The sequence below is a fragment of the Mus musculus genome, chromosome 5, assembly GCF_000001635.26.
Source record: "Mus musculus strain C57BL/6J chromosome 5, GRCm38.p6 C57BL/6J".
In the NCBI taxonomy this organism is placed as follows: domain Eukaryota; kingdom Metazoa; phylum Chordata; class Mammalia; order Rodentia; family Muridae; genus Mus; species Mus musculus.
Window position 1 is genome coordinate 8,844,986 of NC_000071.6, and position 22,087 is coordinate 8,867,072.

Genomic DNA, 22,087 nt, shown 5'->3' on the forward strand with positions numbered 1-22,087 from the left:
TTTAAGTTAATGTGTAAAATGATAATATGTAACATTTTCTTTTGTAACATATCCAAGATATTATTTTTTAAAACAATGGGATTTATGAAGAGAAAATATTACATTAAAAAAATAAAGCTGGGAGTGGTGGCGCATGCCTTTAAGAGGTAGGCTGATTTCTGAATTTGAGACCAGCCTGGTCTACAAAGTGAGTTCCAGGACAGCCAGGGCTATACAGAGAAACCTAGTCTCGAAAAACCAAAAATGAATAAACAAACAAACAAACAAACAAGCAAATAAATAAATCTTCTAAAAAAAATAAGTAAAGCGAGGTGTCATGGTGCATGGCTGTATCCAAGCACTGAGACGGAAGTGGGAAATTCTCACTTTAGGCCCATCTCGCATATTGTGCAAGACCCTATGTCAAATAAATGAATAAGCAAACTAAAACAATTGTAAGGTTAGATAGAGCATGTCTGTTGTAGAAGAAAGAGCAACATAAAGGGCATACTGAATTCTCAAGTTACCTTTTCTAAAGCCAACTAAAGACAGTGGTTTAGACAGTCTGTCAGCTTTAGTCTCTATGGGGGTGGGGTGGGGTGCAGGAAATTTGTGGATCTTCCTTACAGATTTCAAGTCCAGTTTGAAAAATTACTTAATATTCTTTTTCAGTAAAGAAGATACTACTAAATGCTAAATATATTATAATAAATTGCTTTTATTAATATGATTTACACACTTCAAATTAACTGCCGATTGGACCTTGTGTCTGTTGTGTTGCAGATTGCTACAGAAGCAATTGAAAACTTCCGCACTATTGTCTCTTTGACTCGGGAGCAGAAGTTTGAAACCATGTATGCCCAGAGCTTGCAGGTACCATACAGGTAAGATGCCTTAAAGAGTGGGCCAGGACTCTAAGGAGATTTCCAAGCAGGACTTCAGTTTTCCAGATTGATTTTGCCAAAGGCAGAGTGCACATGAAGAAAGTACTAGAAGGAACACTAGAGATTACCAAGAGAGAAATGAAGAGACCTGAGTTTAGTCAGAAGCATCTGTGACATAAATGCATGAAGGCTGGTGACACATGGGGAGGGGAGGGAAGAGAACAACTGTTAATGCCTCTGGTATCCAGTTGGGACAATGACTCTGCTATTTGCTGTATTGGACGTGACTGTTCTCTATGGAACATGAAATTGGAGATGTTGTGTGATACAGAAGGATCTCCTGAGGAAATTTCCTGTTCCTTTGTTTCCTCAGGAGACCTTCTTTTTTCCCTTTACCCCAGCAGTATCCATGAGGGCTCTAAAGGGTTACAGGACATGAGCAAGGCCAACCTTGAGTCCCAGCTTCTCTAGGACAAGGTGATAGGTTATCACCAATTCAAGACAAGTTAAAGTATAAAAGCAGCTTTATTGGGACCATCTCTTGGGTGAGTTCATCGACCCCAAGGGATGAGGCCAAGGAGGTTGAAATGCAGAGGGAGAGAGAGAGAGAGAGAGAGAGAGAGAGAGAGGAGAGGGAAAGGGAGGGAGAGAAACAAAATGTCTAGATTATATAGTGAAGAGCTGGGCCTAGAAGAATCCCAGGTCCTTGGCTCCATAGTTCAGTTTAGAGGGAAGGAGTATGCAAGCCATGTCCTGTAACAGGCAGAGATCAAGGGATGCAGGGAGAGCCTAGAGGCCAGGTCTGCTTTGGTCTGCTAAGTAGGCACCTCAGTCACTTGTCTTGGGTCTAAATCCCAACATCTTAGCCTTTTGTTGATAATAAATGAATAACGGGTTATGTAATCATATATAAATACTTTCTGCTGATATTGGGGCATCGTTAGTTGGAGTCCAAAAGCTGGAATGTTGGCTGGGTCTGGGAAGAGCAGGCTCCTGTGCAAGTTTTGCAGGACCATATGGGGGTAGGGACATGAAGGCCCAGTTGAAGGAGTCTGTGAGGCTAGACAGGAGCACCTGTAGGTAGCCATTTCAGAGCTGTCCTGGATCTGACTTTGATGAATATACCAACATATGTGTATATATAAGTATATATATATATATGTGATATATACATATATATACATATACACACACACACATATATATGTGTGTATATATGTATATATATATGGCAGACAATAATGCTAAGGAGTTTAAAAACATTTTTTCTTGGGTATATATTTGAAACTTTTAGAACCATGATCTTGGCATTTGAGATGAGGGAGAGTCTGAAACCAGGAAAAGGGGGCGGGATTCCATCCTCAGGAATAGGCAGGTGGGGAAACCAGCTGTTGATTGACAGTAACTATCTGGAGTCCCTTTGACTTGTGAGAGGTGGATTCAAGTGGCTTCCCTGAAGATCTCCATAATCTTTTTAAATTTACAAGAAGAGATGCATTTTAGGTATGTTGGTATTACCACTGTTTGTACTCTGTACTGAAATCCACATTGTAGAAAGAGCAGCAGACTCACGCCTTCGAGTAAGAGGAACACTAGGATGGTTTTGGTTAAAAGGTTTAACACTCTGGAAGTCTTAATACAACAGCAGCATAATGAGGGGAAGAAATCAGAAGCATTTTCATTCCTTGTATGTACCATGAACCACTCTGTTATCACCATTTAAGTTTTTATGTCCTCAACCCTTCATAACTTGTCTTTACCCACAAACACTTTGTAACCTCAGACCTTACATAAACATCACACTTTTTCCTATCGAGTCATTCACCGGGAGACATAGGTGGTTAACTACTGGGAGCAGTCACTGTAAACTGAGTTCCTTTAGATAAAGGAAAAGTAAAAAGTTACTTCTTTCACTAGTCTAGTCTTCAAACGCTCAGAGACCTGAGAAGACACATTTTACATGAGTCAGCAAGGAGTGCAGATCAAGCAGCTTCCAAGTCTATTGAAAAAACAGAGAACTACCAGCTACCTGGTCCCTAGGCTCCTCTGTAGTTGGTAGGGCGTCTTTCTTTAGCTATCAGGCCTTGGCAGACTTTTCCATGAAGCAGGAACTTTGGAAGGCTGTCCCATCTTTGTCTAGGCAAAATGAGGCAGTCAGTTTTCCAATGTCCTGCCTGTCCATAGGCAATCAGGAGTCTACTGTCCAGTGGCCAGCTTTGACACATTTGAAGCAAGTGTCAGGAGCGTCTTCTGTGTCCATCTTTGGAGGAGGAGGAAAGGAGATTAAGGGTGCTGTCAGGAGCTGACATGCCTACATGAAAAGCTTTTTATTAAACATTTTAAAATGCCATATTCTGCAAGTCTCTAAAGTCAGAGGACCATCTGTCTATCTAAATAGACAAACTTTGTGTGTTTCTAGTTATCCGTCCTAGGCTCAACCTTGAAGACATATACAGGAGGCAAAAAGGCTTATTCCTGTTATCAATTGCATTCGTTCTTAGCATCACTTCAAATATATTTCTGAACACTTTAAAGTGTATGATCATTTATAAGGTGGCTGACTACCAACTTGCATTTCTTAATTATCATTAATAGTTTGCAATAATTTACTAACTTTTATAAGTCTAGGACTTTATGTTTTATCTCTTAGGTTTAGATTTAAAATAACAATTTTAAATTGGAGCCTTCTCAACATCAAAACAAAACTTTTTAATCCATAAACATAAAAATATCTATAGCTTAATGTTAGCAAAAAAGAGGATAAACAGATTTTCAGTCAGTGATTTATAGCCTATTTAATGTTGTAAACCTCCAAAACCTTTCTAAAAAGAAGTTTAAAGTCTCTCAATTGTGTTTTTGTAATATAGAAATAAAGTGCCTTTTTAAATGTGAAGAGAGAGCCATAATTTTCAGAAGGCAAAAACCCACATTCTGACACAAGGGAAGAACTGGACCTTAATGAAGTGTCTCCAAGCTCCTTTGTCACAATCATGGCAGGCCCCCCTTTCTGGGAAAAGTTTCTAAGTGGCAAAGACATGAACAAAGGTGATGTGTTTAAACAGGAGTAGGAAGGTCAAAAGTCTGTCCCTGTCCCCACCCTGTCTCTGCCTACACCTCCACACCCAAGACCCTTGTGGTTCAGAAATTCCTGGAATGCTAATCCTTTGTAGAGCCTTCCCTGGCTCCAGACAGGCAAGTGCTTCTTTCTTCCCACAGCACAGTCCTCAGGAACTCCCTCCACTGCACTGATCACATGCAGCTCCCCTAGGTCCTCACATCAAGGACATGCCCGCTGCCCTGTCACCCACAGCTTGAGTGTGCTGGGTAGATGTGTTGGGAGGTGTCCTACTCTACAGATCACCAGTGTTGTGTGTCCCACAGTGTGGAAAAGGGAATGTAAAACAGGCTCTTCTCAGGGTTCCAGGCCAGTTCTCTTCCATCAACCCACTGAGATGTAATCCTACATTAAAGATGAAGACAGCACTGAGTCTCAGAGACGAGGCAGTTTCCCAAATTCACACAGCTAATCCAAAGGGGATCCAGCTGAGTTCCTTAGAACTGGAGTGCACGGTATCTGTCACGCCTGCGTGCCTCACTGACAAGCCACAGCAAGCTGCTTGAATGACTGAGCGATGGACTGAATCTGCACTGTCTTCTTTCCAGAAATGCGATGAAGAAAGCACACGTGTTTGGGATCACGTTCTCCTTCACCCAGGCCATGATGTATTTTTCTTATGCTGCTTGTTTCCGGTTCGGTGCCTACTTGGTGGCACAACAACTCATGACTTTTGAAAATGTTATGTTGTAAGTATTGATTTTCTAAATAGATAAATATTTGATATATTGATTTATTCCAAGTCTTTGAAGCAATGAAATTTGCTGACACACCATTCATAGATTTAAAAATCTTAGATGTAAAAATCTATTTAATTAGGAACCGCCAAAGGAAACTTATGAAAAGTGGCCACTTTCTAAAAAAAAAAAAAAAAAAAAAAAAAAAGTCCCACACATTTAAATGTTACATAAGGAGAGAAAACCATCATGTGGTTTTTTTAGTTGTAATTTTAAAAATTGCAGTATATTCCTTTAGCATATGTGTGTGTGTGTGTGTGTGTGTGTGTGTGTGTAGGCCCAAGAAAAGGAAGTGGTGGGTTCCTAGTGTTCTGGAATATTCTTCAGCATTATGCTGGTTTGAGTGGTTACTCTGACACAATGTGATGTATGTGGAGAAAAGCAAGGGCCTTTGAATGGTGTTCTGGGGCATGATGGGAAAGGAAGACAAAGATTTCCCCTGTTTTAGAAATAGTTTAGCAATAGAGTTAATGAAACATGGCACCCACTAAAGCAGAGCTACAAGCCAATTTAGGAGAAGGTCCAGGCATAAACATGACAACTATACTTGGTATCTCTAAGGTCCTTTCCAATCTATGCTGTGAAGGCCACGTCACAAATGCAAATGTATCTTAATAGCTGCATGGCATGCTAAGTAGGGAGACGCTCGTCACATACTTCATAGGCTTTGTGAGAATATGTTCCCACAACCAGCCATGAGGCCTCAGTGACACAGAATTAAAAACATTTATTTTGTGCATAAGTCAGTTGTACTGATCTGAGTTAGTGTTACAGGACAGGGTAGGTGGCTAGTGTGTGAGGGGTGTCCTCTGCGCATGCTTTATCTTGTAGTAGAAGGAGGGAGGGAAGGAGGTGAGGGGGACGGGAGAGAGAGAGAACATAGAAATGAAAATGAAGAAACCTACTAAGCATACAAGACTCTTAGACACCTAGCTGACGACAGCAACTCTGCTGCACCTTGCCAATAGAAATAAGTCACAAAGCAAACCTACATTCGAAGGGTTGGAAACACACTTCATCTTTTAAACAGAAGTGTTTGCAAAAGTCAGAGAGAGATGAAAGAACTGGCTATTTTGTATCCAGCCACACTGCTATGCATTTCAGGAACAGTATTTCATTTAAAATCGAACAAACTCTTGAACACATAAAGAGAACAGAACACTTACAGCATTTTGACAAAGAATGTGAGCAGTTTGTCACATCTATGTTGCAAGGGACAAAAATGAGAAACCTCAGGCATGGCATCTGGGAGTCTGGAGTGGAGTGTTGTCTGGTCTGTGAGGGGAGCATGTAAGGGAATCCTTCCATTGCTTTGTCTGAAACCCACAGCCATTGGTCCAGTGATTCTAATCCACCCCTGGGAAAGAGGAGTTCTCAGGGAAGCCCCGTAGCTTCTTTCTAAAGGGTTCCTAACGACAGTAAAGCAGAGAACAGAAAGTTGCCAAGGACTGCAGGAAACGCCATTCTCTTTCTGTAGAGAACTAGACATTGGGTGAATCAGGCCAGCTCCTAGTTGTTGCCCTTCATCTTCTGCTGTACCCGAAGCCTTACCAGTGGAGCAGTGTGGCTGGTGAGAGCTATCAAGTCTAGGCTGGCTCAGAGAGGGGCCACCATGGTGGTTGGTGTCTTCATAGTTCTCTGCATGATTTTTCTCTATTCAGATCAGTGGTCACCCAGCCACTTGGGTATAGACCTGACCGCTTGCTTCCACGGTAGCCGAGACTGTCTGCGCATGCTTGCTTCTCTTGTTTTTCAGGGTATTTTCTGCTGTTGTCTTTGGTGCCATGGCAGCTGGGAATACTAGTTCATTTGCTCCTGACTATGCGAAAGCCAAAGTATCAGCATCTCATATCATCAGGATCATTGAGAAAACCCCTGAGATTGACAGCTACAGCACAGAGGGCTTGAAGCCTGTGAGTTTGTTTATTCACTTACATGACCTGCTAGCCCCATGGATAAAAGTAGTCCAAGAAGAAAGTAAACAGAATTGTGCTTTTGCTTATTTTGATTGTGATATGAATTTCTAGGCCTTGGGTTTGTTTCAGCAAGTACCAATGTATATTAAAACCTAGTACTTTTACATGACAGTTACAGCGCAATAAGAATACTATCATCTTCGTAGGCAAATTCTGGAGGAAAAGCTCCAAATTATTGCATTTGTGTTATGCATTAGATGGTACTAAGGCCACCACGTAAACAAGTGGACTCTCTCTTTTTCTTAAGAATTTTTAAAATTTCATTTTTATCTAGTTATTTATGTGTGTGTAAATGTTCCCTCACCGCAGTGCACAGGTGGAGGCCAGAGGACAATTTTAGGACTTGGTTCTCTGCTCCACCACGTGGATCCTGGGAACTGAAGTCAAGTTGTACTGCTCAGTAGCAGGGTCCCTACCCACTGAAGCATATTGTCGGCCAAGGCACTGATTCTTTTAGAGTCTATTAAGTTCTAGCTTTGTGAAATGAAGGTTAGCTTCATTTCAGAGCTCATAGTAGAATTTCACTACATTTGTTACTAACCACCTGGCTGAGATCTTTTTGCTCTTCATGGATAGAATCCATGAGCGTGGTCGTTAGAACTCTTTCATGGTTAGGAGTCCTAAGCCCTTTTGTGCCTGAGTCACAGGGGACTGAACTAGCAGGCTCTGCGCCTTGAGAACTAGGAAGCCTACTCCAGAATTTAGAAGCCAGAGACTATGGCTTTTACGTGTTATGTTAAAGGTTTATTGCTTGAAGCTTTAATGACCAACTGCCCTGATAATTAGAAACCATTATTGTTCTCACTGACCAACAGCATTGAGCAGCAGCTGGCATCACTGGCTCCAGTATTAGGGCCCTTAGCTCCCAGAGCAGTTAGTATTATAGGTCTTGAGTCTAGGGTGTCAGAACTTTGGTCTTTAAAGCTTTGCAGTTCTTCCAACAACTGGAGACTAGAGTTTCTCATCTATAGCTCTTTGCAATCTTTATTATCTCTACCTCCAGTTCCCATGCATGTCACTGACTGGAACTCTCTTCAGTTACCCTTCCCTGGCATGCCAGACATTGCTCTACTATTGCTGCTGTTGTCTCTTCTTTTCGTGGTCAGCTTAGTCCACTGTATTGATGAGAGAGAGGAAAAGTAGCAAGCAAAGGCTTATATATTAAGACAAATGTATCAAGACTATATTGACACTAATTACGGGCCTTCTGCTGGTCCGCTGTGAGCCCATCAACAGGGAGCATGCCATCAGCAGTGATCCCCTGCGTTCTGGATGATAATGCTTGCTGGAGGTCCTTGTGACTTCCACAGCAAGCTATTATAACAGTCACAATAGAAGTAATGCTCTCCCCCATTGAAGTGTGCTTTTGCCAAAAGTGGCTGTAGTTGCAAATACCATTTTCTTCAGACATTTGGCATGAGAGCATCAAGCAGCTGTCAAAAGGGCTGCTTAGCAGACAGCATTCTGCTCAAGGAAGCCAGATATTAAGAGGATGATCTATCACAGCCCATTTTTTGAACTCTTTTAGTCATTCATGCAAAGGATGAGTACAGTAAAGACTTAGTGAGTACTCAGCACAGAGCTAATAGCACTTAATAGTATTTAACAGTGCTTAAGAATTGCCCTGGCAGCCAGGAAAAGGTGTGTCCTTTTGATCTGACTCACCTGACAGCTGGAGGTAGCTAGGCTCAGTTCTACTCCATGTTTCCAATATTGCCATTATCAAAGTAACTATCACTATTCTCTTTTTAGACTCTGTTAGAAGGAAATGTAAAATTTAATGGAGTCCAGTTTAACTATCCCACCCGACCCAACATCCCAGTGCTTCAGGGGCTGAGCCTCGAGGTGAAGAAGGGCCAGACGTTGGCCCTGGTGGGCAGCAGTGGCTGTGGGAAGAGCACAGTGGTCCAGCTGCTCGAGCGCTTCTACGACCCCATGGCTGGATCAGTGGTGAGCACGTTTTTATATTCAGATCATCTTAAGGCCTGGATATTATTAACTCTTGATTATAAGCCATGTTTGGTGTCTAAGCTGCCCTGTCTGCCCCAGATACCTTCTCCATCAACAGTGCACCTCTGTTTTCCTTCACAGAAGCCTACTTACCACCTGGCTCCCTTGCATGAGAAAGGCATAAAAAGTTAGAGTAGCTTGAGAAATAGAAAGTGGGTCTAGGAGTGACAAGGAGATTACAGCCGATTACTATGTTTTGAGGAGGAAAAGATGACAATGAGGATGGGTGGCATGGATTTGGAGGAGGTGAGAACTGAGAAGACATGGTGACCTGAGGGAGCAAATCAATGGACCGTTTGCAACATTTCCTCTTAGTAAACAGCTCTGCACGTCTGAAGGAAGCTTGGGAGGAAACATGGAGATTCAGGGAGTGTGAACTGTGAAGCAGTTGACAGTGGAAGAGGTAGGAGTAGCAGCAGAATAGGGGACATTTGAGGTAACATGTTCAAAAGAAGGAATCTGGAGGTCTGTGCAGAGGACTCGGCAGTCAGAAGTACTCACTGCCTTGCAGAGGACCTTGGTTCAGTTCTCAGCAACCACTTGGTGCCTTAGACCTCCACTTCCAGGGGAATCTGACTCCAACTTATGACCTGTGTTATCCTTCTGTGTGCTCATGGTGCACATATATACACTGAGATACGTGCTTACATAAAAACAAATTAACTAAAAAAAAAAAAAAATCTTTTTTTTTTTGTTTTTTTTGTTTTTGCAATAGGGTTCCTTTGTGTAGCCTTGGCTGTCCAGGAACTAGCTCTGTAGACCACACTGGCCTTCAACTCACAGATATACATCTGTCTTTTCCTCCCAAGTGCTGGGATTAAAGGCATGTGCCTACACTCTCCAGCTCCAATAAAATCAATATTTTTAAAAGGGGGAAACTGAAGCATGCTTTGGCTATGAGTTTAAATAAATGTAGTGGTATACAGCAAAAAGAGTGCAAAGATGCAGCTTAGAGCAGAAAAGTGTTACTCTGTATGCACAGAGCCACATAGCCACACAGCAATAAGACAATGACCCAAACATTCGATTCCCATCAGCTCTAAGGGATCCTGGCTGCCATCAATGATGAAGATGAGTGGAGACTTTTCAATCTGATCCCATGGCTTTTAGAATTGCTACACAATAACTATTCAAAAACAATCATATTTTACTCAGTGTCTTAGTTAGGGTTTTTATTGCTGCAATGAAACACCATGACCGAAAAAAAAAAAAAAAGACCAAGTTGGGGAGGAAAAGGTTTATTCAGCTTACACATGCATAGCACTGTTCACCACTGAAGGAAGTCAGGACAGGACAGTAAACAGCACAGGATCCTGGAAGCGAGAGCTCATGAACAGGCCATGGAGGGGTACTGCTTACTGTCTTGCTTCCCACGGCTTGCTCAGTTTGATTTCTTATAGAACCCCAGGGATAGCACCGCCCACCGTGGCCTGGGCCCTCCTCCATTGGTCACTGAGAGAATGCCTTATAGCTGGATCTCATGACACATTTCCTTAGTTGAGGCTTCTTCTCTCTGATGACTCTAGTTTGTGTCAAGTTGACACAAAACCAACCAGTGTACTCAGTTTTTTTTTTTAAGTTATAAATGCTTTACACCTTTTTACCTTATTAAAAGAGCAGTTCTCAACCTGTGGGGTTGAACATCATATTTAGATTTATTTTATGACTTATATCATTCATAATAGCAGCAATATTACAGTTATGAAGTAGCAATGAAGTAATTTTATGATTGGGGTCACCACAGCATGAGGAACTGTATTAAAGGGTTGCAGCATTAGGAAAGTTGAGAACCACTCTTCTAAAAGGTCTTTGCTACATTCAAAGCAATTAGAGGAGATAGTGTCAGCCGCCAGAATTTTGAGTAATGTCCTCAATAAGCTTTTATTAAGCCACATGTAAACTGTGCAATTAAAAGAAATAGCATATGGTGACTTTAACTGGGACGATGGAAAAATATGCTTGTGCAAATTTGATTAGAGAAGGGAGACCTGGAGCTAGCTCTCAATGGCTGTGTATGATTTGCATAGTGAAGAGCCATATAGCTGATACTTATTGCAAGAGGTAATGTGGGTTCTGCTTGGTAGCACAGGGTAGCAAGCAGGCCAGTTAAAGTGGAACCTAGCAGAATTAATACTTTCCCAAACTATGTTGTTATATTTTAAGAAAGATTTTAAAATCTCATAGCATCTTATTATAGTCACAATAACTTCCTAGTGGGGCAGGGCATTGTCCCAAGGTAAGCAAGCTTAAATTTGCAGCTTCTCCGAGAAGGAAGTTGGAGAAGAGAAAGAGGAAAAAGCCATGCCACTTGAGTTAACCCAGCATAGAAGTCAGCCCATGGCAGACAAGAAGCCACAAGATAGGTGGAGAGCTAAAACATACTTAGGCTCTGGACATACTAGACAGTATTTGAAAAAAAAAACAATTATAAATGAAGAAAGAGTACACGTTAGACATTTCTGAGTCAAAAGGTAGCCCTGAAGCAACTGCACCAAAGTCAGAGAGAAAGGAAAGGAAGGAAAAATATACATTATCATTCACAGATACTTATTCCTCCCATCTTTTTAGCATGGCTTAACATGAACTCAGCTTCCTCAGGGGTGGTCTCTTGGCTGGGTGATTCCTTCCAGGAGGAAACAGTGACATGTCCTCAGGCACCATAGACCCCATTCTTTACTGTAACTTTACTAAACAACGGCAAAACCATTACATAAGGAACAGTGATGGTTCTGTAAAAACAACAATAGCAGGAGAGCATAATCTACAACATGGACAAAAATCATTTCAGCTCAGTACAGGAAACAGAAAGATTTAATAAAAGGAGTTAGGTGCTCACTCTTTGCTGAGCTAAATGAATAAGAGCAATGAATTGGAATAAGAGATTGGATTCTGATCTCAGCACTGCTGCTGCGGTCTATGACCCAGAAGTTACAGGGACTTCTGTCAGCATTATAGCTGTTCCTAGTGTACAAGAGCAAGCTTGTTCCAGCTGTTGGAGGAACTGCCATCTTCCACCACACCACCAGCCTACTCCTGCTAAATGAGAATTGGTATCTACCTCTCAATTTTACCCAGTAACATTCACAGATGGAATCAAGTGTGTCTCCCAAAAACAGGGAGTCAAGGAAGGAGTTTTGAGCCTGTTTGCTTGTTTGTTTGTTTGTTTCCAGACTTATTTATGTATTTTATGTATATGGGTACTTTAACATGTACATCTGCACTCCAGAAGATGGCCTCAGACAGGTGTGAGCTGCCATGAGAGTGAGGAGTGAGAATTGAATTCAGGACCTTCTGAAGAGCAGTGAGTGCTCTTAACCACTGAGCCACCTCTCCAACCTTTTGGTTCTTAGTATGTAAAGGTAGACACAAATGCACTGAAGCTAACGTATTCTTGTTCATTCCAGAAATACCTGTTGTCTTCTTCTGTGAATTGTACTAGAGCTTTAAAATGTCAGGACATGGTTCATAGCAGCCAGCCTCCTTTCAGAAGCATTCCCAGTAAATTAATGTGTTAAATTTTGTTTCTAAGTATCAGCTAGTGACCTGTTGGGAACTACAAAGGGTGGGGGGCGGGGGGTAGGTAGGGGAGGCCCTGGCGAAGAAAGGGAAGGGAAAAGGGGCCCAATGTCCGGCCAGAGTTCCTGTACTCTGGGCAGGCAGACACAGGCAGATGCTCAGGTGGGCATGCAAGCCTCTGACCCATGCAACAGGGGGTGGACAAGGGGCAGCCCCCAACTGGGACCCCAAGGCAACACCCTGTCACCCCGGGGTTATAGGAGAGAGGGATGAGAGGAGAGGTTCCCAACACTGGCGAGTTTGCACAGCGGATCTTGATGGAGCAGAGACTCTATGATTTAAGAGCTTTATTATAGAAATGCAGGGGGAAAGAGAAGGGGGAGAGAGAGAGAGGGAGAGAGAGAACGCTAGAGAGAAAGCTAGAGAGAAAGAGAAAAAGAGAGAAAGAGAGGAGAGGATAGGAGAAGACAAAGAGAAAGGAGAGAGGAGAGAAGACAGAGAGGAGAGAGAGGGGGCGAGAGTGAGGAGTAAGAAGTGAGAGCATAAGAGAAAGAGAGTGAGGTGGGGGCTGAACAGCCCTTTTTATGGTCTTTACTGTTGCTAGGTAACTGGGGAGGAGTTTAGCCTAAAGGTTAGAAGCTTGGGCCATTGCTTAAGTGACTACTGACCATGCTTCCCTTGTGAGGCCTGTGGAAGGTGGTAACTTAGGCAGGGACCAGAGTTCCAGGAGCATGAGGGAACGCCTACCGTGTCATGTAGGTGAATTATGACCATCGGGGTCCAGACCTCAGCTAGACTGGAGACCAGCCTGCAATTCCCCACAGTGACCCTTAGTGACTCTGTTAGTGGTAATAGGTATCTCAAAGGTATTTCTTACTGCCGTGGAAAATGATTGTCCACTTGAGCATCATTTGGTCTTTTTGTGGGGGGCAAGGGGGAGTTCTTGTAATTTATTGTTAGATAATTTTCTTTGCATTTTATTGGGTATTTTCTTTATTTACATTTCAAATGTTATCCCCTTTCCCAGTTCCCCTCCCTCCCAGAAACACCCTACCACGTCCTCCCTCCCCCTACTTCTATGATGGTCTTAAGAAATGAAAGCCTTGGAATCAGGAAACTCTTATGGCTGACAATAAGCTTTGTACCGTGCTGCTTGGGACCTTGACCTAAGTGGTGGCTTTCAAACTTTAATGTATATTACAATTGCAATGTCCTAGAAAGCTAGTAAGGGATACCGCCTGTATCATATAGCTTTAGCTACCCCACCTAAGCACCAGGAACAGACCGTGCTACCAGCCTCTGCCCAGAGAATATTGGATGAAAAACACAGACACACACAGTTGTTCAATTTCAACTTGCCTTTTTGGCACAGTTGCTGGGAGTTACTTATCTCCCGCCTGGAGAAGCGTGCCTTTAGCTCCACACCTCTTCACCTGCCCTCAACTTTGGTTGCTCAGTTACATCTCGTCCCAGCTAAACATCCCTAATGGCACACCTGTAGGAGCGCCCTGTGGAGAGCAAAGTGTTACGTTATATAAATTGGATTTTCTCTTGTATGTAGACGTTAGATATAATATTAAAAATAACGTCAAAGTAGAAGATGGACAAAAGAAAGAGGGACAGTAGTTTTATAGATTAATACATTCTAATAAAAAAGGGAATATTTTAAAAGCAACAACAACAACAATAATAATAACAAAATCTAGATACCCAAGTCTTAGATTGCAGAGTCTTCCTTTCTCAGCAACTGACTTAAGAGGGAGAGCTTCCTGACTGCAGCCTGGCCTCCCTCCCTCCCTCCCTCCCTCCCTCCCTCCCTCCCTCCCAGAACGCTGTTCAGGTGCCAGGACATACATATACTTGAAAGCCCTAGCAGCCTAGCTTTTTAAGTCTGCTCCTGGCCTGCATTTTTCCACCTCTAGTCTGTCCCAGACACCACAGTCAGGGTCTTTTGTCCCCTTTAGGTCTTAGTGACCCTACGAGATGTTGTGAAGAGAAAGAAGAGAGTGTGTGCATTGTGCTTATCTCAGAAATTAAAATCTTTTCAGTCCTTGACATTTTTTCTTTATTTCAGAGTACATACATATGCAAATAATACATATGCTGCACTTAATTACTGTACTAGGGAGCAGTAAATGTAGCAGGCTATCGTAGAAAGAGCTAATTATCTTCATTAGCCTTGCATTATTCCTTACCAAGTTTTACTTTCCTAGATAGGCCTTCCCTTGGGCTTGGATCTTGTGAGCAATTTTCATGAGTTCTGCAGAATTTCTGGGTCTCCCATCAGACCGCTGGTGTGCCTCTACCACGGGAGCTGTACCTGAAAGCATTTTACATTCTGGGTTTCCAAACATGTGTTTCTTAGAAGAAGGATTCTTTGGCCAATATGGGTTTAAATAGTTTACAAACCTGTGTGTTTTACAGTCATAATTAGGGCCAAGAGTTTTATTGTATTTGGTGAAATGTACAAACTTCTTAAAACTTATAGGAACCATTCAGACTTGCCTGTGATTCTATGCGATAACGTATTTTGCTTCCAGGGATATAAACATAGAATAAGCTTCTTTAAGGATTATTTCTTCTAATTTCCACTTCTAAGTTGTGATCCTTCCTCATTCTAACAAGATCATATAGCTATGCTCCAAAATGGATACCTTGCTTGTGTGCTTGTTTTGAGATAGAACTTTGCTACATAGTTCACAGTGGTCTAGAACTTGGCATGTAGCTCAGAATGACTTGATCTTACAGTGGTCTGCCTCCGCTGCCGTAGCGTTGGGCTAGTAGGCTTGTGCCTGTCACATGATATTCCCTGCCTCTCCCCATCCTTTATTTTGCACTTTGACTTATTAAAATGTTTAGAAAGCTAGGAGAGTAGATGCACACAGTGGTTCCCATGGTAACAGAGCTTGGTACTAGCAAGGTCATGGTATGCCTTCTATCCATGTAACTGCCAGGCTCACAAGTAGAAATGGATTCCTGTGGCATTCCTAGTTTTGGCCAGTGCTATACCAGAAGCCCAGAGAACATAGATGAACCATTTCACACTTAGGACCATTGTTTGACTCTCCAAAGCTGGGATACTGGAGTCTTCTTTAGAAGCCATCAACACCTCCCTCATTTGAAGGCCATTTGTTTTTGAAAAAGAGATCTGTTTAGTTGGCATATCTGTATCAGAAAAGGATTTTATCAACAAGTCTATGCAGGGGTCTCCCCAGCTCCTCTCCTGCACATCTAACTCATTGGTTCCCAGACTTCCTAATGTTATGACCCTTTAATACAGTCCTTCTCGTTGTGGTAACCCCAACCACAAAATTATTTTGTTACTACTTCATGTCTGTAATTTTGCTACTTTTATGAATCATAATGTAAATATTTGTGTTTTCTGATGGCCTTACACAACCCCTGTGAAGGAGTTGTTCAACCACAGATGGTTGTGACCCATAGGTGATGTAGGGGAAAGGTGGCCTTTTCTTTCTTACTCTTGGCTCAGTATTGAATATACCACGAATCCTTCTATACACTTGTCTATCTGTCCATTCTGTATCACACACACACACACACACACTGTTATAAGCCTTTGAGCCTCTAGCATAGCTCTCACTGTGTTAAAATACAAATGACAGTACTGTAGTATACCTTCTTGAGATCACAAGAGACAGGCTTCTCTGCTTTGCCTAAGTCATGGATCCTTTCTCCATCTTCAAAGCTAGCAGTAGCTGGCCAAGGCTTTTCATGCCACACACCTCAGGATAGTCTGCTCCTGTCCCCTTTCCATAGTTAAGAACCTCAGGAATACATTGGCTGCACCAAGATAATCTGAACAATCATTGTATTATAGAGTTAGCCAATTACTAGCAATCTAATGTATGCACATGATACAATGTGCTACTCTAATACCTCTTTGACAAAATGCATTCACAGTTTCCAGGAATTGAGACATGGATATTTTTGGAAGGAGGGTCAATTTTCTGCTTATTACTATGTAAATCAAAAAGAAAGAAAATGAACAAAAAACAGGGTTAAAACATGAGAAATGGGTACTTCCTCAAAATGTACAGTTATGGTATTCTTGAACAAACCTTGAAAATCCAAAGTAAAATAAGTAGGACTTCTTTCATCTCATGACAACCCCACAGTCTTAAAGTATGAAGTAATGGTGGTGATTTTGGTAGGTCTGAATTGTGCTGGTCCTGAAGTCAATCTATGAACCCTTGCTTTCAGTTTCTAGATGGCAAAGAAATAAAGCAACTGAATGTCCAGTGGCTCCGAGCTCACCTTGGCATTGTGTCCCAGGAGCCCATTCTCTTTGACTGCAGCATTGCAGAGAACATCGCCTATGGAGACAACAGCCGGGCCGTGTCTCATGAGGAGATTGTGAGGGCAGCCAAGGAGGCCAACATCCACCAGTTCATCGACTCACTGCCTGATGTACGTCTCTCTCCAGATTAAGACTACCCAAAAAAGTTAGCAGCCAAAACACATCCACATGTGTACACAGATCTGGCCACATCTCCCTTGCCTGCAAGGTGTTAAGTATACTGATCCTGTGAGTCCTGGTGAGGCAGAAGCAGTGTGACATCCATTCAGGAACTGTATAGGAGGAGGCCTGGTATAGACCTACAGCTTCAGGGTTGGAGGCCCCACCCTTTCAGGGGGATAGTGCTCTTTCTTCAAGTCTGAGTGAAGGACCAGGAGTCCATATCTGTATCTCCTAATTCTGACAAAGTGGTCCTCAGCATTCTCCATTTCTGTTTCATCCATCACTTTGCAGCTCTTTCACAAACTTCAAGCCTCCTTCTGGAATTAGGCCAGGCTGATGACTGGACCCAGGGCAGAAACAGGCCTCTCTAATTAGAGCTGAGTCGTTGAGAAGACCATGCTATTGTACAATTTCTTACCATTGAGAGTGTCATTGACCCCAGGTTATACTTAATGTTGGTTATTAAAATGTTTCCTAGGTTTAATCCTATGCTGGCTCTATCTTAAGCTCTCAGTTATCTTAATTTTATTGTTTTTAATCTTATGTGTATGGGTCTGTTACCTGCATGTGTGCCTGTATACCACATTCAGGTCTGGTGTCTACAGAAGACAGAAGGCATCAGAAACCACGGGATGGGAGTTATAGACAGTTGTGAACTACTGTACGTTCTGGAAATTGGTCCTCTGAAAGAGTAGCCAGTACTTTAAACCTCTGAGCTATCTCTCCAGCCCCAAGTTTTACCCAAATAATATACCCTCTTTCATTATCACCTGTAAAGTTGCTATTACAGGAAATGCCCTCTATAGAATAGGCTTTAATAGCCTCAGACCTGCCAGGATGGCAGAGGCCTTGTAGGCAAGGAGAGCAAGAACAAATGGCCCTAGCTCTTCCCATGTTATCCCTTGTCATGTGGCCCTTTCACAGATAACGGCTCCTTCTGAGCACATGACCTGGAAGGAGATCGGTCCCCTTGCTCTCCTCAATGTAGTCCAGCCATGGGTGACTGACTTTTGAGGCTGAGACACTCAAAGTACAAGCCTACAGACCCCTTTACTAAATGAGGTTCACTTCTTGTCAAAGCCTGAATCCTCACCCTAGAAATTGGTAGAAAAGCAGATTTTTTTTTCGTTCCTATATTAGCTCTTCTGAAGAAAAAAGAAAGAAAGAAAGAAAGAAAGAAAGAAAGAAAGAAAGAAAGAAAGAAAGAAAGAAAGAAAGAACAAAAACAGGTCAGCCAAGTCCAGCAATTTGTTATTTAAACTGCAGGTGACAGTGATACAGAGTAGCCGGCTCCCAAGGGACCTGCTTTTCTGGACTCCCATCACTCTGACACTAAGCCCTATCTCTAAGCATCTCCTGCTGAGTGGTTAGTCCTAGACTCCACCTTACTATGCTCCAGCCTGTGTCCTCCTCCTTCCCACAGAGTTAACTGCACCATCTTCTCTGCTCCCTAAGGATCACTGGTCAGTGTGGTCTGGCCCTGCACTCACCTGAGGCAGGACACATCAGAGCGCTGGATGCTGGGGCAGCTTTAGCTCAAGAGCCTGTTCCAAGCATCCTTCTGTCCTCACCAGAGCCCATCTCCTCCACAGATGTAGGCCTTGCTCTGCCAACCACAGAACTGGAATTACCAAAAAAAAATAAATAAGAATAGCACCCTTATAGTGAGCATGGGTTTTATAGTCAAGTCACAAGAATCAGAGCTGTGTGTGTGACTAATTCTAACCTGCCACAGGCCTACAAATAATAAGGCAGTTTGCTTTCTGCTTAAACATGCTGTAACAGCCTCTCCTGCTTTCTGATGTTACACCATCTTTAGGCCATGTCTTTGTCATTGTGTATAATAATTTGTGACAGTTCTCTATTGTTGAGATGATAGGGAAATGGTTTGACTCTAGACTTTGATATAGAAGGATCTGTTTTAAGCTTAGTGGAATTCCTCGACACATTAAAATTGTTTAAATCTTGAAGATAATTTAATAGAAACACACACACAGAGACGGGGCAGGGGTTATTTCCTAAGGATTTCTTTGCCTGGTTTAATCATGCAGAGGTGTCACGTGCTGGTGACAAGATGTTTCTGTTTTTGTGAGCAGCTGTTCAAATCATTTCCTTTCTCCTACCAATCTTTGTTACAAGTTAAAAAAAACACACACACACAGGAAATGAAAGATAATGGACTTGCCATATTCTCGAATAGAGGAAGCTGAACTTATTTACACTAAAGCATATAATTTTGGAGCCCAGATATTTGTTTTCAAAAAGAAACATTAAACTACCCAAGTAGAGCTTTTCCCTAATTTGTTTAGCTTTCTGGGAACCTATTTTTAGCCTCTAAATAATTTATCTAATTATCCTATTTGCTGTGCTCAAACTGTGTTTTGTGCTTCGCCATCAGCTCTGTTTCTGTAACGACCAAATTCCATTCACAGAAATACAACACCAGAGTAGGAGACAAAGGCACTCAGCTGTCGGGTGGGCAGAAGCAGCGCATCGCCATCGCACGTGCCCTCGTCAGACAGCCTCACATTTTACTTCTGGACGAAGCAACATCAGCTCTGGATACAGAAAGTGAAAAGGTAGTAATTTAAGTTGGGCTTTTTCTCTGCCTTAGAAGCGAACACAGCTCCAGATAGCTGATTGTTGCTGATGGTGGCTCCCAGTGCAGTTTAACGTGTCTGCAGCTGGGACTTAGGAGGCCTTCAGTGATAAGAGGCAGGTTAGTCATGGACCCTGTTTTCCACAGTGCTCTGCCTACAAGCTGCATGCTGGCTGCAGCCTATGAGGCGCTGTAGGTGAGAGTTGGAGGCTGACAGTGCCCTAAGACAGCCACTGCTGCTGCCTTGCAGCCTGAGAAAGGTTAAGAGTTGAGCTATCTGATGGTCAAGAGATGTTTTCTACCTGCTGTGATGGCTTTGGTTGGTGCTCTGGCCTCCTGCATGTGCTGGAGAGCTGGGCTGGAGGACTGCCTTGAGGGATGTTGTGTGGAAAGGCACATGAGTGTTTTTAAATGGCTGGATAGAGTGTACTTACTGCCCTTGCCTTAATATTAGATACCTCCTGTCTTAGAACTCATTCTTTTTTTTTTTTTTCTAATGTGGTAAACTCCTTAGTCTCTAAAGTTCATGTTGTAGTTCAGTTTTTTGTTTTGTTTTTTACAGTTTGTTAATTTTTTATTGTACAAAATAATTGACTTTGTTATACTTTATGTTTTTATCATTTATTTTCCTCATATTTACTTCCTGATTTCCTTTCTCCATCCATCATCCCACAGAATGGCTCCCTTTCTATTTTCGCACTAAAAATATATGTGTTATTAATGTAAAGCATGCAGTTACTGTTACGCCTAGAAAGAAAACACAGTATTTTGTCTTTCTTACACCTCCGTGTCCTCTGCTCTTCTCCTCTTCTCCCTGTGAACCCTTACAAGTACCACCGAGTCTCCCTTCTATGTTTATATCATATATCCCTTTAAATGGAAATTCTGCATACGGGAATCCACGCGGCATTGGTCTCCCTGGGTCTGGTTCATCTCTTTTAACATGGTCTCTCCAACTCCACTTTCCTTCAAATGGCACCATTTACTTCTCCCTATGGCAAAATAAAGCATCATTGTGTATGTGTTCCACACTATCTTTATTCATTCATCTGTTCAGGGGCATCTAGCCTGTTTTTATATGGTAGCTGTGACAGATAATGTATATGCTCAGATATGCTGATATCCATGGTATTGTGGCTTGGAGTCTAGTTACATACCCAGGCACAGGTACAGCCGATTATGATTCTGTCTTTGTTTGGAGGATCTTCCACACTGATTTCCATAGTTGATGTTCAGTTCTCATTCCCGCCAGCTGCCCGAGGGCTCTTTCTCCTCCCCAGGGCCAGCATGTGCTGCCCTCTGTTCTCTTGGCATCAGGCATTCTGGCTTCCATGAGATAGAATTTGTGTAGTTTTAACAACACAATTGAAGAGGACATAGTAGATAAATCCCAGGTCTGGTTATGGAGGGGGAATTATAGGAAGAGGCCTGTTTTTATCATTAATTCTTTGGTGCAATTGTGAAACAGGTTGTCCAGGAAGCGCTGGACAAAGCCAGGGAAGGCCGCACCTGCATTGTGATCGCTCACCGCCTGTCCACCATCCAGAACGCGGACTTGATCGTGGTGATTGAGAACGGCAAAGTCAAGGAGCACGGCACCCACCAGCAGCTGCTGGCGCAGAAGGGCATCTACTTCTCAATGGTCCAGGCTGGAGCAAAGCGCTCATGAGCTGTGACTATCTGAGGTGCTAAGTATTTTTAATATTGGTGTTTAAACATGGCACCAAACCAAAGTTAAAAGGCAAGGGCTGTTAAAGGTAACTCCATCAAGATGAGAAGCCTTCCGAGACTTTGTAATTAAATGAACCAAAATCGGAAACAAACAAACAAACAAACAAACAAGCCATAGTTAAACAGGGCCATGTTTTTAATTGCATTACGTGATTCATAAGAGAACATATAGTTTTTTAAAATAAAATGTATAATTTTGTTTCAGTTTTTAATTTCTACCCTACTTTCTTAAATGATTATAAAGATTGTAAAAAGCACTATTTCTTAAATTGCCTATAAAAATTAAATTTTCATATAATTGGAGCCATCTGTTATGTATATGAATTTATCTACTCTTCCAAATAGGGTGATGTAAATTTCAGCCTTCAGAAAAGTGGATTTTAAGAGCCTCTCTATTCTTTGTGGGATGGTTAAGTAATTTAAGTAATTTCCACCCGGGATGCCTTTTCACCTGGAGCCTCACAAAGCCACCTCCCTAGCTGCCTCTCAGACTTGTCCACTGAGCTTTCCATCGCCTTACTGGCTGCTCTCAAACCCTGCGCACAGACTGTGGGAAGTGGAATGTGGTACGGTTAGGAAGTATACATTGCACAATTAATTGCACCTCACATTTTATTGCTCTACGAAAGAGCTCTCCAACAATTCCAATACTTTTATAACCTTTTAAGTTTAATTACTCTGTGATAACATTGTTTCTAGTAATTGGCCTCTTCCAAAGCTGACCTTCCTGACTAGAGATGTTTAAAATATGTCATTATTTTCAATCCAGGGAGATACAAACAAGAGAGCATCTCAAAAAGCTTAACCCTGACCGTACATGTGAGGTACGAGCTTGTGTGACCCGGTACATGTGAGGTACGAGCTTGTGTGACCCGGTACATGTGAGGTACGAGCTGGTGTGACCCGGTACATGTGAGGTACGAGCTTGTGTGACCTGGTACATGTGAGGTACGAGCTTGTGTGACCTGGTACATGTGAGGTACGAGCTTGTGTGACCCGGTACATGTGAGGTGCGAGCACAAGCTCCTGGGTCACATTTATTCGGGTAAGCGGTATCTGC

The 22,087-nt window shown here is 42.4% G+C and overlaps 1 protein-coding gene across 2 annotated transcripts in view; it reads left to right on the top strand.

Annotated features, from left to right (window-relative positions):
• Positions 1–21,329, top strand: part of Abcb1b (ATP-binding cassette, sub-family B (MDR/TAP), member 1B) — a 68,168-nt gene extending 46,839 nt beyond the window's left edge. The window contains exons 22-28 of one of the 2 annotated variants that reach the window (NM_011075.2): positions 763–863; positions 4,527–4,667; positions 6,472–6,628; positions 8,444–8,641; positions 16,439–16,645; positions 19,130–19,276; positions 20,765–21,329. In NM_011075.2, the coding sequence (NP_035205.1) occupies positions 763–863; positions 4,527–4,667; positions 6,472–6,628; positions 8,444–8,641; positions 16,439–16,645; positions 19,130–19,276; positions 20,765–20,965 (1,152 nt within the window). In that variant the 3' untranslated portion in view covers positions 20,966–21,329. The remainder of the gene's footprint in view (positions 1–762; positions 864–4,526; positions 4,668–6,471; positions 6,629–8,443; positions 8,642–16,438; positions 16,646–19,129; positions 19,277–20,764) is intronic. The other variant, XM_030254200.1, reaches the window with a different exon arrangement.
• The last annotated feature ends 758 nt before the right edge of the window (positions 21,330–22,087 follow it).